The 18,211-nt window shown below is 37.3% G+C and overlaps 1 protein-coding gene across 1 annotated transcript in view; it reads right to left on the reverse strand.

The window, feature by feature from the left end:
- Nucleotides 1-265: 265 nt before the first annotated feature.
- amacr (alpha-methylacyl-CoA racemase) overlaps nucleotides 266-18,211 on the reverse strand; it is a 22,773-nt gene continuing 4,827 nt past the window's right edge. Inside the window, exons 4-6 of the mRNA XM_008423773.1 lie at nucleotides 17,084-17,244; nucleotides 1,915-2,101; nucleotides 266-1,006 (exon numbers count right to left, since the gene is read on the reverse strand). Of these exons, the coding sequence (XP_008421995.1) occupies nucleotides 597-1,006; nucleotides 1,915-2,101; nucleotides 17,084-17,244 (758 nt within the window). The 3' untranslated portion in view covers nucleotides 266-596. The remainder of the gene's footprint in view (nucleotides 1,007-1,914; nucleotides 2,102-17,083; nucleotides 17,245-18,211) is intronic.

Below are 18,211 nucleotides of genomic sequence, written 5' to 3' on the forward strand. Positions count from 1 at the left end.
CAATAAATCTGCAATAGATCTGATACCGAAACCTACTGCACAACGCAGACAGAGTAGGTGGACATCACACATTAGGATGACAAACCTAGAAGCTCAAAGAGAACACCAAAGAAAAAAAAAAGTTTCTATTTATTTGTGTTGTTGCTGCTTTACGATCTCTCAGGCGGGGCCCACACATCTCTTTTGGCATGTTTTGACCCTGAGTTGGGTAATGCATCACCCATCAGGACGGCGTGAGGCAAGAGAGGCAATGAAAAGTGAGGTATAGCTGTAGAATAGCATATTTATTTTCAATTTTAGAACTAAAAAAACTAAAAAGATATCCAGGTAACCTGTGGGAGCAAGTGCATGGACCTCAACAACATTAAGTCGAGACACACTCGCTTCACAAGTGAGAGTGTTTATGTCAGGTCACTCAGGAAGTTCAGCCTAGATTCAGCCTCAAACACAAAAAAAAGGTCTTCCCTACCTTTTGTTAATGTTTTGTGGCTCTTACACACAATAATTATTTTTTCATCTTCACTGAAATTACTAAAATAAAATGTCCCCCTTTCTGTTTTTCAACTTGATCATCAAAGATCTATTGACACCTTATTCTACAGCTTTGCCTTGCCAGCACTGCACTGCACAACGCCAGCTGCCAACATCTCGTCTATCTCTGCTGAAGTGTAGCCGTAGTCCAGCAGGACCTCGACCGTGTGTTCTCCCACTGCCGGGTTGGAAGCGAGACAGGGCTCAGCGGGAGTCCGAGACAGAACCGGAGCTGGCCGGGGGAACTCCTCCCCGCTGGAGTCCTTCATGAAAGAGCCTCTCTCTCGGTTGTGAGGGTGAGCGCTCACCTGGTCCAAAGACAACACAGGTGTGACGCAGGCATCGGTTCCGTCAAAAATCATCAACCAGTCCGCCTGGGTCTTTGAGGCGAAGCGCTCTGTGAAGAGCTGCTTGAGCTCCGGCCAATCGCTGAAACTCATCTGAGGAGGCAGCTCTCCAGCGTCTAATTCTAAGCCTGAGAGAAAAACAAACAAACAAAAAAAACAAGTGATACAACTCCATAGAGAAATAAACAAGGCTGCATAGAGAAATAGGCAAGACTACAGTAGCAAAATTGAGTGGGATCAGTGTGAATATCTGGAAGAAGGATCTTTCAATGTTTACTGAATTATTTGGGCACAGAAAAAATAAAACAAATATAAAACTGTAGGGAAACAACCTTTGTGTCAGGATTCTTACACAATGCATGGAAAGTGCTTTGTTTTTTCCAGTAATGGAAAAGTATGAAGAAGCTCTTGAGCTTCCAGAAAATGTTGACGGCTCTTTTCATCTTACCATGATGCTCACTCTCGCATCAAAAGGTCAGCTGCACACCAAACTAAATATCTGGGGTTAAAACAAATCTTCAACAAAATTAAGTGTGGATAAGTCTAAGACAAACTTTTGGACCATATTCTGTGATGCAAGATGCACTTTTTTGGTGGATTATAACTTAAATATCTGATTTCTCATTATTGTTTGAAAGACATTGCTTGTGCTTGCTTAATGGTTAACCATAGGTACAAGACAAAATACGCAATTGATACTGTTTTTATTTTATTGCACAGTTCTAAGATGCTTAATCAAAAGCGACTTTGAAATGTGATCTATTTCTGGATCACAGAAATGTTAAATCTGAGATCCAAGAAACTCTGAAGTTCTTAATACTACTTAAAATCTGTGGTGTCCCAAAAAGGTCTAAAAATGCTGTAAAACATAACACCCTTTCTTTTCATATAAATGCAAATGTTTTTCAAATAGTATCTACAGAAACAAGCTAAAATACCATCCAGAAATTATAAATCAACAGAATAGCACATTTGTGTCACTGCCAAAATGTTTCATCCTGACTGCAGAATAAACAATAGTGATTTTAGTACAAACCCTTAAGCAGCTGGCTGTAAAACTCTGTTTCTATGGCGCCCACAGCCAGGTATTTTCCATCCAGAGTCTTGTATGTGTCGTAGAAGGGAGCTCCGCTGTCCAAAAAATTTTCTCCCCTGGGGCGACTCCACAAACCAAGTTTACGAGATTTCCATATAAACGAACCTGTAAATGCTGCTCCTTCCACCTGAGGACAACAAAGACAGCGTGAAATTTATAAACGTTTCAATTTACAGGATGTATTTTTGCAAAAATCACTGATGCATGAAGGTCTGCAGAAAGTAATAATAAAATAATTTAGCACTATTCACGTAAAATCACTAGTAAAAAGTATTTAGAACCACAGAGCCACATTTCAATCACAAATATCAATGTATTTTACTTAATGTTAAGGTCCAACACAAGCTAATTGTGGTGTTTATCACCATCCGTCTTTCCCACCAACTCTAAGAAACTTCCCAAGACCTGCTAAAGAAAAGCCTCCCCACAGTATGATGCTGCCACTACCATACAGGGATGGCTTCAGTAAAGAGACAAACTTGGTGTATTTAAGAACTTATGAGACAGGAAAACACAAATAAGCACAGTTATGAACAGCAACACAAAGTACACATATTTTAAAACATTTGTAGGCCATGTACAGCTGTGTACATCTAAAGGCTGACATTTTAAACATTCTACTTAAAAAACAGCTGAAGGTTAGTAGGACTTCATGGAGAGAAACAAGTAGAGGTGTTCGTTCAGTCAGAAATAGTAAAATAGGTCTGGAATTGGTATATTTTGCAGTGCTCTTAAAAATAGGGTTAAGAAAAAATAAAAAATAAAAACTTTGTTGCTTCAATCACAACTAAAAGTCTTTATAAGTTATGGCTCTAAAAGCTTTACTCATCTCCAAGATCAAATCATTTTACTTTGTAAGAAAAAAAAAATCACTTGGTTCTTAATTTCGATTGGGCCGTTTTAAAATGTATACATGTTGCTCTAGCTCTTATTGCATAGAAACTGTAACTAATTTGAAAAGCAAAACAGTTTTTCAATGCAATAAACTATTTAAAAAAGTAATAACTCGTTTCAGTCTTCAAGTGAAAAGTCTGTTGTTTGCAGAATAAACAATAGGATGCTGAGTCAAAGCTTTCCTGCCATTGCAGAATAAATACCTTGATCAAACAGTAATGGCCGACAACTCTGATAAACCTGCCGGCTTTGAATGCCATCCGTTAGATTAAGTGAAAACAGCAGAAGCTGAAGACAGGATATCTATCGCACCTATTATTGCTGATGGTAATCAATTACCCCCTGTCTGAACTCATCAAAAAATGCCCTTCGTTGCAAAAGTTGCAGCTTGAACAGAAAAAAATGAGAGGAACACAGGAACCTATCTCTCTGCTGTTCAAAAGGCTGTTTTAGAGGTTCAACTCTAATGTGACCCAAACCCCTTTTTGCTTTGTCAAAACTAAAAGGAAAAAAAAAAAAAGTAATTATCTATTGTATGACGACAGAAACATGAGGGAAGAAAAAGAAAAAATAAAGCTACTTTAAACTTGAGAATTTAATGTGTTTTTTTCGGACTGTGTTGCTGCTTTATGAAAAGAAAAGCTAGTAGAAGGACAGAAGGTCGCTCTGACACTGGTCAGATTTTCAATGCACTTACAATTATTCTATACCAGAAAAGAAAAAAAACGAAAGAAAATGAAAAATCCAGACTCATGCTTGAAACATTTGCTCTGTACAAAAACAAGGATAAAACTTGGAATGTGGATTCTCCGCTTACTGGTCATCATGAAAAATGCATTTGTGAATAAGAAAAAGATAAGAGAGTCCAAGCAGTGTGTGTGTGTGATTGTGTAAAAAAAAAGACTTTGTAAACTTAAGAATTCTGTTTGCTTCTTCCTTGCATCCAACATACTACAGCTACTCACCCTCTCTATTAAAATTAATTTCATTAATATGGCCAGGACAGGACATGAAAGCATCATTTATAACTAATAATAAAATTATGAATGGCTGAGTGCCCCTCTTCCTTTTACTGCTTTCATGACCTGCTGCACTGATTTCATTTTTAATTCAACATTCCTTGCTGGTCCACTCTGAAATGTCAGAACAAAGGGTGACTAGTGTCACTGATTGAGGCTCTGTCAAGGTTTTCACATAAAAATCTACAAAAATAGAATATTTTTCCAACATTAGTGCAGCAGAAATAAGTGCAACAAATTAGTGCAACATTTAAAAGTGACGACTGAAGGACAGATAGCTAAAGCAGACAGTTAACCTTTGCACCATTTAACAGGTGATAAAATAAAATCATTATATCAAATATGTAAACTGTCAGAGAAGAAAAGCATCAAAAAATGTTTTTACAATAAACATAAAAAACTGAACTTCTCAACTTCTTTATTATTGGTAGACAGCAAAATCAAGTTTTAAACTGCTAAAACGGAAAGTACATCAAGAAAAAATATGTGCTATCATCTTTAGCCAACAAGACAAACACAACATTTTTGTTCAGAAGTACTTTCCCTATAAGTCATACAGACAAACACCCAAAAGCCACATGCTTGCTGTGCTAATGCTAAAAACTAACACTACAAGTCTCACACAAAGTCAACATTTGAAGCAACATAAAAAAGTCCTATTAAAGGGTCAGCTCCCGTATCTGCAGCAGTGAAACAGTAATCCTCCTGAGCTACCCAGTAGCTCAGATCAGCTTTTGATCAGTAAAGTTCCAAACCACGCAATGTTCCTTTGTGCCGTCAAATGAATTAACAGAGGAAAATGTTCAACAACCAGTGGATCCCCTTCAATTACTCCTCTGAAAGAGCAGAGGAGTAATTGTGCCCAAAAGAGACGTAGGAACCTGTGGCAGCCCGCCCTGCTTCTTTTCTTTAGTTTATCAATAAAGAAAAGATGCAAAATTACCAAAAAGACAAATTGTACAGGGCTGCTGCGAAATATATTTGCATGTAGCAGATCCTTGTTTACACTGTGAAAGACATGGTTTCTCTGTCTCAGATCCATCCATCCATTTTCTTCCGCTTATCCAGGGTCAGGTCGCGGGGGCAGCAGCTTCAGAAGGGAGGTCCAGACTTCCCTCTCCCCAGCCACTTCTTCCAGCTCCTCCGGGGGAAYMCCAARGSGTTYCCAGGCCAGCCGAGAGACATAGTCCCTCCAGCGTGTCCTGGGTCTTCCCCGAGGCCTCCTCCCGGTGGGACGTGCCCGGAACACCTCACCAGGGAGGCGTCCAGGAGGCATTCTGACCAGATGCCCGAGCCACYTYAACTGGCTCCTCTCGACTTGGAGGAGCAGTGGCTCTACTCTGAGTCCCTCCCGGATGACCGAGCTTCTCACCCTATCTCTAAGGGAGAGCCCAGCCACCCTATGGAGGAAACCCATTTCGGCTGTCTCAGATCCATGTTTGTTTTAAAACAAAATTAATTTTAGCATAGAATGATCCTTTATTTAGTGAAATGGATAAACAGCAAATTGATAAATGGAATTACAAAATGGAAAATTAAAGATAATAAACCATAATTCAATAGAATAACTGCGTGACTAAATCAAAAAGGATAACTAACACTTGTATTAAAGGATATCTTGTTTACTGCTTTACCAAACAGGTGTCACTTCTTAATCATTTATTTTTCAAAACAATTATTAAATTATCCCCTTCTTACTGGTTTTGTTCTGATTATGGAATGTTAAGAAATCGTTATAGATTAGTTTTATTTATTTATTTATTTTTTGCTCTTAAGAACCACATGATAGTAAATATTTTTTTAGTACTAGTATCAATATAGACATTTTAGTATCCTGACAACCATATTAAAACATAATTATGACACACACAGAAACTGTTTTTGATTCACTATGTAAAATCATCCAAAAATGCTGGTAATAAAATGAAAATATACATGTTTTAAAGAAAATTTAACTTTTATATAATATTTGATGAGAACACATTTACATGATCTGCAACATTTTCTGCTCTTAGGAAACAGATGTGGGTGGATTTCATCATTTAGTTAAGTAAAGACACTTGGAAATGCCTGCAAATGCAGCTCAGCAACATTTGGCCTTCTATAGAAAAATTTCTTAATAGAAAAGTGCTAATTAGTTTTCAAAAATGTTCAAACTAAAAGCTCTTAAAAATTGAAGATTAATTTTCTAAAACTATGCCATCTTCTGAACTTTCTACTACCAAGTTTAATATACAATAAATAAAATTAAATTTAGAAAATGAAAGTAAATTCCAGCTAATAGGAATGTTTATTCTTGAGTGTTGTTAAAAAACTGCAAAAGTGTAAAAAATGGTTGCCTGGTAAAAATAAATGTACTAGATGAAAATAACTAAAATCAAAGGAACTGCCAAAGTAGACTACTGTATGTATGTACACATGAAAGAGAGCAATGTTCTGTGAGAATATGTAGAAATATATACAGAGTGCAATTCTGTACAGAGACTTTGCAAGAAGAGAGAAAAAAAAAGATAAAACACAATGATCACAGAAGTGGCTTGCAGAAAGACACACAATATGTAAAAGAATTGCACAGTAGGAATTATATATGTGGAAAGAAAAAGAAAAATGGCACAAAAACAATCTCAAAAGGTAAACCGGACAGTAATTAATAGCAGGACATGTGACACTGCGTTAAAAGGCTAAAAAAAAAAAAAAAAGGTGTGAAAAGTTCATCTGAATATTACATTTGAGTGACAGGGATCCCTCTGAAAGACTTTTCCGAGAAAGAAGCTGTCTGTGGAAGAAAAAATGAGCTTCCTTTGATTTAAAAAAATAAAATAAAATAAAAATGTAAGAAGTACGTCAAAGTGACCCAAAGGGCAAAATCAGCGAAGAGCTTCAAAATTGTGGAGGTGGTTCATTCCAGGGGCTCATGTGGCTAGATACGCCACACAGACTGCCAGTTATAAATGTTTACATCCTCACAACCGCTTAATTTAATTGTAACATAAGCTCCAGTGCACAGAAGCCTCAAAAAACGCGAGTGGTTTGAACTGGGAGGCTGAATGGAAAAGCAAGACGAATGAAAGCGTACTGCTGCCGTTAGATGTTTGGAAGATGAAAAATGGAGCAGAAACATGTACCGCCCTGATGTGTCACAGTTGACAGCTCCGAAGCAGATGGTGTGCGCTTTTGGAGCCTGTGATTATGGGAGGCTTCATGGAGAGGCTCTGCGAGCCAATATAATAACGTGGTTGTTCCGCTAACAAAAGTGGCCACGCCAGCTGGTTCTGCAGCCTAACAATGAAGAACTGTCCATAGTGAAGTTAGGAAACAAGATTCCAGTGTTCATGATGGAGTTACTACAACACCGGGCAATGTTTCATGACCGTTTCCCAATTAAAACTTTCCTCTGGCAAAGTAGCAAAACAACGCAGCATGCATAGAACATTTTTTTTTTATTAGGATGAATAACAGATTTTATACTGGTTCAATACTGTCTACAAAATAGGACAAATTTATGCAGCACAAACACACTAAGGGCTTGAATTAAGTCAATGTGCTGAAGATCAGTTAACAAAATTTAGTTCAATTTTTTAAGCTAAAACATTTTACATTGAACTTTTCTGTCAATTAAATGAAATTTCTCTTTTCCCTGTTTTTATGTTTTAAACTGAAATTCATACAAACTTTAATTAGTATTAGTAAGAAAGGTTACTGAATCGAGGACAAAAATAATTTATTAATTTTAATTTAATGGAGGAATGTTTAAGTAAGTACAAACTCTGAATTGACCTTAGGAAAGATTTAGGAAAGTTCTTTCTTTTTTAAGACTTTATTATTTCTTAAATACTGTTCCACTTCCATATGCTGCTTTTTACTTTTCTGTATCTTGTTATTGGCTGTGACGGAGGATGACTTGTGGAGGCTGTGTCACACAGTGACTACTGGGAAAGGTTCCAGCGACCAGGTGCAATGACTAACACATGCTGTAGAGAAGACCAAGTAGAAAGGACCACTTGGCAGACCCTTAATGCAATCTGTAGTACTTTCTGTTATACGTTTTCATTTGTGTGATGTTCATGAAATTTGTTCTGGTAAGCAGTTTTAGTCCAGAAGACTGAAATGTTATTTATTGAGTCTGAAGCTGCATCTAGTTTCCGTCTGAAAAACCTGACACAGCAACCTGCCCTTACTTATCAAAGGAGAGTCATTCTGACAAGCCTTACAACAACCACAAAGTTGAAAAGATCATGCAAGGCTTCCATTAAATAAAGTGAAATTGTAATTTTTGCCAAGAGTTAGCAGAGGTTTGAGTGAAAACATCAAATATTAAACTTTGAGGACAAGCAGACAAGAAACTGAAGGAAAGAATTTACCTTGAAACTCTAGAAATATTACGTAAAATTTGCAACTTCTAGATGACCTTGAGGCCTAGATTTGAAGAGCCCTGCTCTACATGAAAAAAAAAACAAAATACCCCACAAGGCATCGACTCGTGGCACACTACAATTACACACCAAACCTTATTCTACAATCCATCATTTTCCTTCCACTTTTTTAAAAGTGAAACCATTTAGCAAAGTTCGAAGCATATGAATACTTTTGCCAAGCATCAAAATTAGTGACTTTCCAGTCACAGTTTTAAACTCAGCAAATTAAGCAATTTTTCAAATTAGTGAAACCTCATTAAAATCTGCTCTGCAATTAATCAGAATCAATTTTCTGAAAAAAAATAATGATGATAATTAATAAATCACCAGAGCCAAAAATATTCAATTAGAAACTTCTAAAACGCTGTTGCCAGACAACAGCCAGGAAATTCATTCAAAATCTAATAACTGCACTTCAGAACAAGTGAAGTGTATACACTCTTTCATTTGCAATGAAAGAGTGTATGTGTTCATTTTAAATCCAACATCCACATCATTAACCTAACAAAAGTGTGTGATGTGCTCTAAAACTTCTTCTTCCTGTTGTACCTAATAAAGTGGCCAGAGCCTGAATCTGCAAAATCCTAGGAGCATATGTCTGCATCCATAATCCCATCGCTTCTCTCCTCACTGACAGCCTGTAGGTGAAGTTTAAATTAGAGCCCTACTAAATGTCCAAAACATGAAACTTTGCTCAAACAAATTAACAGTTTTGACACAATCAGTCTAAATCTCCGCTTCTGCTAAAACCCCAGGGGAGCCAAATCCCTGGTTAAATTTAATCTTTAACTCAACAATTGAGCTGGCAAGGTCACCTTTACTTTTTTTTTATCTACTGCACACCTCAAAGAACAAAAAAGGAGACGTACCAAGAGGGAAACCTTTGGCATTTTAGATTTACATAAAAAAATTAGGCTTTGGAAAGTGTCCTAAGAATGCCTGGGATTTCTGCATCTCCTGGCTTCAAACAGCCTCTGGTTCTGTGAGATTCTGGGACTGATTTGTATGCACAGTTCTTTTGAGGTCTGCTCAGTGATTTATGATTATCTTTGAGTTAGGGGACTCCAAAGGCTGAGGGGGAAAAAAACATTCAGCTTCAGGCCTCTCTCAAGAGTCCAATATGGATTTACCCTTTTTTCTTTTTCTTTCTGCAGATGGACCAAAGTTTTGTTCACGTAAAAACTATATTTTTCTTTTTTAACCAGGAAAGTGCCTATAACCCACTGACAACAACTCAAACCCAGAAATGATTTGTTGGAGAGGAGCGCAGCTGATCTTTTAGAAACTCAAATTAGCGTTAACATGAAGGACTTTCCGAAGGCCGCTTTCAGAAGGTGCTCCTTAATCCTGCTCCTCAGGGCTCTCCATCCTGCGTACATAATTTAAATTATTGCATTCCCTTCTCCAGAATGTTCACGGCTGCCTATTAACCACAAATTCATTTAAGTCCGGTGTGTGGCAGCGGTGAAAGACCTAAAACCTGCAGAAAGTGGGCCCTGAGGACCAGCATTCAGAACCTCTGAGCTAGGAAACAGATTAGACTGAAAATGCCAGAGGCAAGACGTTGCATAACTAGAAATCTGTGACTGCAAATTTATTACTAGAAATCTGTTAAGGCCGCATTTGAATCAGTGACATACAGGAGCTGTAGAAACGAGCAAAGGGAGCAGCTCTGCAGCAAGTAGAGATTATTGTAAAAAAAATAAATAAATAAATAAATAAAATAACCCAAGCTGCTGAATACAATAAACACACAGAGACAATATAAAAAAATAACATTAAATAACATAAGACACTTAGCTAAGCTTGTGAGAAGGAGACGATAAGAGTTTGACAAAGATGTTGGGAAAACAAAGAATTCCATGTTTTCTTTTTAAATAAAATAAAATTCAAAGAAATAATATATAACGTGTGTGTGCGTGTGTATATGTGTGTTTTAAAGAATGTGGGATTAGCTAAAAATGATTCAGTTACAATTTATCCAGTTGATTTATTGTGATTCTAGTGCTTGCTTTTTCACAAAAATTCAGTTTGTGGTTTCACAAATTGAATTAAGTTTTAATCTCAGTTTCAAATATATATTTTTTCAATGTTCCTCAGTCTCCAAGTGTTTTAGAAGTTGAAGTAACATTCCACGTCCATTCAATAGTAAAACAACGTTTTCATTTAATGCTGGTAGAAACCAAATATCAGCTTCAGCAGATGGTGTCTCCTGCTATGTTTTTCTGACAATAATAACAACATGACTCAATAGTCATTTGGGACACTTCCAGTCTGTCTAAAAGGTTTAAATGTCTATTTTGCTGATAAATGGTATAATAGGGGCACAAGAACCAGGTAATTGTCCTTACATGTTAAACAGTGCAACGTAAAAAAAAAAGAGTAAATTCCATGACTTTCTCTTCTCTTTTTTTTTATAGGAAGCATCATTTACACAGGAACGGTTGGTAAATATGAAAAGGCTTCATCATTACAGCCACGTGTTAACAGGAACATAACAGTGAATAAGTCCCTAACACACACACACACACGCTTTTGATATTTCTCGGAATGTGATGCAAAAAATATATTAAATATATTTAATACAATATACCCTTGGGAACAAAAATTAGGAATATTAACCTAAATGGCAAAAAAGTCAAAAAATAAACAAAAGTGCAGAAAAATTTGGAAATTTGTTAAAGATAAAGGCTGCAAAAGGTTTATACATTAAAAACAACTTTCTGATCTCTTGAGTAAACACTTCCCACACTCAGCACTGACCCACTTAGCCCATTCTAGGTTCAATTCAATACTCAAAGCAAACACAAAATAAAAAAACCCTGAAAATGAGACAATAATGAATGATAATAAAAAGCCTCTCCCGCATGTTCTCCATGCAGTTCAATTTTCACTGCTCATTTCAATAAAATAAATTAAGATCTTCTGTAACTACATTCTCAGCAACACAGCCCCCTCTCTGACAGAGCTGCCCACATAATCACACTGATTCAGACCATCAGCTGAAAAAACCTTCCAGCTAAATCTCATCCTGTCACCTGAATCACTGCAGTTTGTTCCGCTCTCGTCTGTTTTACACAGAGAACTGCACCACATCAGCCCGAAAGGCCTCACAAACGGTGCCTCGTCTGAAAATTACTTGACAGAGACATAAAGTGGATGAACAGACAACGGCCCTGCTCATTTATGTCTGGATGGTACATCCTTGCTGGCTGCCAGCCTCTTCACTTGGCTGCATTTAGGTCTAACCGGAAAAACATTAGACTCCTCTTACTGCACGCTTTAATGGCATGGCTTTAGAGACGGCTTTGCACTTGGGCCCACTTCGAGCCGAAGCACACTTAAAAGCAGCAACATTATAATATAAAGTAGAGGTATGTCGATCGATCGGTCACTAATCATAATCGGCCGATTTTTGTGAAAAAGTGCATGATCGGTGATCGGCGATCATTGGCTCTTGTTGCCGATACCGATCACCTGCATCTCATTTCTCAGCCTGCCTGTGCAGCTGGTCTCCTCTTTCCCTCACACTGAGCAAACGCGCAGCAACAAATCCTAAGCGATGTGGAACTATAACGCACTGAGTGAATGGGGAAGTTTGCGTGTTGCGGCGGAAAATTGAAGCAGGTCAAAATGCATCAACACAACGAAGCTAATACAACATAAAAACAATGCCATACCTGACGGAGTTTGGCTACATCGAGACTCACTCCAGTAAAAAGGACATACGGAGGATCAGATAGCAGGTAAAGTAGCGCACAACTACAAACACTCTCACGGATTAGCATGACGGTCAGAAAGCTAAACAAATAACCCGCAAAATTATTTAAGTCTTCGAGCTGCAATGTAAGACACTGGTTCTGCTCTCGCTGTCCAACCGCTGCTACGCGCTACAGGTAGTAATATTTCACAGACGGAGCGCCGCTTCTGCTCCACCTGGTAGTGACTCTCACACCGAACCTGTTTAAAGCTGCAGCATCTAACTTAAAAAAATACATTTTACATACGTATTAAAACTTTCACTGTCCTAACATGAGACAAATAATCTCTAAAAAAATAATCGATCTCCTCCCTGTTCTGCATAATTACTCCACTCAGTCAGAAACAGCCACTCAGAACTAGCAGTAATCAGCTAGCCGCCATGCTATCAGGAAGTTTTCATTCAGTAACTCTGGATTGTTTCTTGTAATGGATTCTGTAAATTAAGTTTTATACTTGAACTTTTTGGCAATGTTGAGAGGTTTTATTTTGACTCTTTGCATTATTTAGCCTCTTCAGAGCCTTCATATGTTTTCAGTCTGTTAAATATAGTATTATTGATAGTACAATTTGCACAATGCCTGTTTTGTTTAGTTTTCTTCTTGGAAAAAGTTATTAAAAACAAGTTTTTGTCTAAATCAGTGTTTCTCAACCTTTTTTGGGCCAGCGCCCCCCCCCTAGCCTTTATCCAGGTCCCTCACTAAGAGACCAAAGAGACCCCACCAAATAATTTGCAGGCTACTTTGCACTGACCATTATTTTATTATTAATATTACTATCACTATTGTAGATGTTTTGATTTTTATTCTTGTTTCTGTATTTATCATCAAAAATTATTTCCCAGAGAACAAAAAAGCCATGGGAATAGAAATTATTTTCAAAGGTGTCTACAAAAAATGCAATGAACATTCAAGTTAAAATTGGTAGGCATAACAGCAGCCAATCAGAATGAAAAAAAATATTCTTCTTTTGTGCCATTTTTTAGTTGTTAATATTCCACAAAATGACCAGATAAAAGATGTTCAACATGCCAGTTCAAACTTTTAACTATTTGCAAAACGACTGAGCTCTGCAACATTAAAACATGGATAGAACTGTAACTACATCAATCATAGCTCTTCTTCTCTTCAGTGTTTCTGTGGGTTTCTGGTGGTGCAGCTCTGTGCTGCCTTCAGGAGAATGGGACATCAGAGYATCATCCATAAAACTTCACCCACATGGCATTTACTGTGCAAACCAGAGCTGTCAGTGGAAAAATAACAGTTCCAGGTCCTTTTAATGCCATACAAATATGAGACAGAAACATGGATTATATCTTTATATAGATCTGTCTATTGATTTATAGATTAATAGTTTTACTGGACAGAAATTACAAAGAGCAAATCTGGTTCTTAATCAAATCCTAATGAGTAAATTGAAAGTGTCATGGAGTCATCAGCCTCATGACAATAACACTGACATGAAAAATAATATTGAAGAAATAAATATATCAAATCTAATTAAAAACATAAATAAGTGATCCGTTCTTTACCGTTATGGTCTGTAAGATATATTTATTCTCAGTATTAGATATGGTCTCAACAAACCTATGGTACTTCAACAATATTATTTTACCTTTTATCTGGAAATAGTGTCTGTTTATTCTTGCCATACAGTCTCTGTATTAAGTTTTGATCGAAAGGTCTTGCCATAACAGTTTATTTCTCTGTATTTACTTTAGTTTCTTAGTTTATTCTTGCACTTTGTTCTTCATTCATTTCCATTTAGTTTTCTTTTAATAGTATTATCCTCTCTTGGTTTATTGCTATGTCCACTTTAGTTTCTTTCCTGTTGCTAGATTTATTTAATCTTTTATTGGCGCTCACCACCAGTAATATCGTCACCTGCTGCGCCACCTAATCTAGTTCGTTGCACCATTTTATGTCCCGCTTCACCTGTTTTAGAGTTTTGCGCAATGTGCGCGTCTTTTTTTATTAATTTTTTAACCCCTAAGGTACAGCGCGTATCAATGAGGAAAAGGCAGACTGACACAAACCTTTTTAAGACAACGGAAACAATTTTGGTATTCTGATTATTTAAATTTAAAAGTGCTGTGGTACCGTTGTTCTATCATCCGTTTTATACCGGACCACTTACAGAACCAGTGTTAACGCTATAAAATGAACGCTCTCTATCGAGGTATCACCCATGGAGGGATTTCTTTATTTAAATGGGTTCATTTTTTAGAGGGATGCAAAGTGAGGGCATGGTGAATTTATACATGTTTATAAGAGCGATTTTCTGCTGTCCTTCCATGGAAGCGGGCAACTTTCAAATGGAAATAAAACACTTTTTAATATAAGTTGCTGCTTGGCATGATCACAGAACTGCCAAAACATATGTACAAAAGTACCAGACAAAGTGAATCACAGCAACGTCATCAGCCGGTGTAACGCTGACCTGATACGGTGAAGCTACCAGTAGCAGGAGCGGAACTGCTCTAAGAAGCTAACAGAAGTTAACAAACAGTGAATAGAAGAAGAGCTGCCATCGATACAGTTGCAGTCAAGCATGATTTAATGTTACACAATACAGTTTTACCAAGTTGCTCAAAGTCTAAACTGGTATTGTTGTGCATTTAAGGTGTAAAGTTTASCTTCGACCAAACGCCCCCCAAAGGCATCCCAGCGCCCCCCTTTTGTAAAAATGTCCGCCAGCGCCCCCTGTCGTCCTCTGAATGCCCCCTGGGGGGCGCTACCGCCCATGTTGAGAACCGCTAGTCTAAATTAAGGTGAATTCATGGTTCCTTTTTCCACATAATGTAACTGGTAGTGTTTATGATAAAATAATAATAATAATAATTATGTGATCGGTATCGGTGATCGGCCCTCATGGGTGATCAGTATCGGTATCGGCAGAAAAAAACCTGATCGGCACATCTCTAATATAAAGCAAACTGAAGGTACTAGAAAGCACTTCTAAGTGCATCACATCTGAAAAGTTTCTATTCGGGGTGGGGTTGGTTAGCTATACGGTTTAAAATAACATTGAATCAATTGCTTCTGCTTTCACATTTTAAATAAGATTGAAGGCATGAGTCGCTATCAACGCATACATAAGTTTAAAAAAAATGTATAGTTTAAAACAAACAAAACAAAATGTAAAGTCCTTTTAATGAGATATCAGAGAAAGTGTCAGATTTACAACATTTTCTGCCCCTGATTTTTCCTATTGCTCAGCACTGCTGATCAGCTTTCTGAAAGAAGGCTCTTAAGATTTTAGGTTGTTTAGCTTTTTCAACTGTAAAAAACACAGTCAGTCAAGGTAAAGCAACTAAAAGAACAGCATTCATCATTCTTATTAACAACGTGGAGTTTTAAAGCTTGCAGCTGGTAAAAATCTATGTTCTACTGTGTATCAATTCAGCTACAGTAGGAAATTTTTTTTCTTTATTATTTAAAAAAAGAATAAATTTGATTATATTATTATATACAATGTCACATATAATGTCAATCCTGCAGCAGTCTGAATTCAGGCAAGCACTTTATTGGGTAGCCGTCTTAAATTGTTTAAGAAGAAGTGAAGTGATTACCAGTCAATAACAATTACCCAAATACAATAAGCAGCAGGTTTGTGTTGTTTCCACTTTGTAAGGTAAGGTAAAGTAATTTTATTTATATAGCACATTTTCAGCAACAAGGCAATTCAAAGTGCCTTGCTGTAGAACAAGGTGTAGAACAAATTGGAAGCAGAACCTGAAAGATTCACATCAATTTGTTGATGTGAATCAACAAATTCACATCAACAAACTAGTTTGAACTTTAGCAAATCCCAGCTCTCACTTCCCCCAAAGGTAAAGGCGAAGCAACAATTTGAAAAAGCCAAAACACAAAGCACTTTGTCTTATAGAAGGCAAAAAACTTTGTTTTCCAGCTATGCACAAAGCATCTCTCTTGCAAGGACAACCCTCTGAGGTCTCATTTATGTGTGGACTGCTGGGTTTCTGCAAGGACTCCTCTCCGACAAGATTTCAGGAAAGGTGTTTTGCTCTGTTTATTTGCCTTGCTATCTTCCATTGCAGCTGTTCAGCAGTTTCAATACCCTGCTGGTTCCATCTACAAATCCCACCCCCCCCCATCTTTCAATGCTTCACACACTGACAAAAACAATTCCCTAGAATTTTGTAAAAGATCAGTGCTTCTGACATGCAGACATTTATACCACAGAGAAATCTGCATTCAGAAAACAAGAGCTAAGGTCCCGTTGTGATCAATTTTCAGGCAGAAGTCAAACTGATGAATTAAAATATTTTATCGCATCAATGAAACACTAATAAGAGCCGCAGACTAAGCCTGGAGTATATTAGTCTCTTAGCTTTAATAAAACACAACCCAATTTGGAAGAAGTGTGGAATATAAGAAATCAGATGCTGTAATTAAACCAAAATATGTGGTTGACTTATAGATGCATCAATTAAATCCATTTTGCATAGAAGCTCAATATGTTTGTTTCAAATCGGCTCTTTCTAAAGCCATTAATACATCAGCTGCATTGAATGTGCATCATAACCTCACTCCCATTGGACTTCGTTTAAAGATGTTCTGCCTTCTGAGGCTCTGATGGGCTTATTCAAGTAACTCCACCATGAGCCGTCCAACTTAACCCACCGATGCTAATTGGGACTTTACAACACAGAAGAGCCCCACCATGCAGCAAGGTAGAAAACATTTTTGCTTGTTGATGTCAACAGAATCACATCACAGAGACAGAAGAGACAATTAGCTCTGCATCTTGTCCAAAAAGGCATCTGAAGAATATATGATCCTTTATTATGCCTGATCACTTTTCTGGTTGAATTTCCTGAAATTCAACCACAAATACATGCAGTTTTGCTGTCAAGTACTTTCTAAAACATCTTCACCAGCCCCTTACCTGCACTGTGGTTCTAAGGTTTGCTAAGTTTATTTAGCCATAAAGCAGTGACTGCAGACATATGAATAAATGGAAACTTGTTCTAAAAACAAAAAATCACAGGGTCCTTACCATGCTAGCGTCAATGATCTGTCCTTTCCCCGACTTTGTGCGCTCCAGCAGGGCTAAGACGATCCCCAGAGCACAAGTAAGACCACCACCAGCAAAATCTGCTACCAGATTCAAAGGCGCGTAGGGCTTCTCTCCACTCCGACCCAGCTGGGACAAAAGGCCTGTATGGACATTAAACAAACTCTTTAGAGAAAACTTACAGCACAATAATGACCAATTTAGTTCAGAAACAAGATATTGTTCAGAAGCTGAACTGGAGGAATTCACTGCACAAATTGTTGCAAAAGAACCTTGAATTTGTGTGAGACTTGTTGCTCTTTTTGCTGCGCTGCCATCGCACTGGTATAACAAAAGCGCCTTGAAGAATAATAAAAGCATAAATGTGTAGTTGCAAAAGGATTTTTCAAAGTTTCTTTCTAATATTTTCTGCTGCTTTGGATGCCACACAAGAAAGGTCATGCACAAAATACCAAACGGGATTTCTACGATGTCTTCAAGCCTAATCCTAATTTATTCTTAAAATATAATTTGAGTAGTCAGTTATTTGTGCTTTTATTCAAACTTGCTTGTTGTATTTTAAGATATGAATTAATTCTTATGTTACCAAAGATAATGGACCTATAAACGGAGTTCCAAAACAACACTCTACTTTTGTTTGAACCCTAAATTGACCTTTTAGTCATAGCTGAACTCAGACTGTGTGCTATAAAATAGAGACGGGGCTAATGAACAACTGCAGGGAAAGAAAAACAGAGCTTTTAGCACCGAAGTACAGAAACATCCACAAAGCTCATAATTATGTACTTGAGTGTGCAGAATGAGGAAGAGCAACTTGTGATTTTGTGCTTATTGAAAGTATCTTAATTATAAGTGTTTTATAAACACATCCAACTAATTTATTATACAAGGTATTTTTAATCATTTCACATTCTACTAATAGTTTGGTAAAGTAAACAGCATGATCTATTATTTAAAGAACACTACGACTTAAAATTAGAGGTGTGCCGATCGATCGGTCATCGATCATAATCGGGCCGACTTCCGTGAAAAAGTGCATGATCGGTGATCGGCGATCATTGGCTCTTGTTGCCGATACCGATCACCTGCATCTCATTTCGCAGCCTGCCT

This window comes from Poecilia reticulata, linkage group LG12, assembly GCF_000633615.1.
Source record: "Poecilia reticulata strain Guanapo linkage group LG12, Guppy_female_1.0+MT, whole genome shotgun sequence".
Classification (NCBI taxonomy): domain Eukaryota; kingdom Metazoa; phylum Chordata; class Actinopteri; order Cyprinodontiformes; family Poeciliidae; genus Poecilia; species Poecilia reticulata.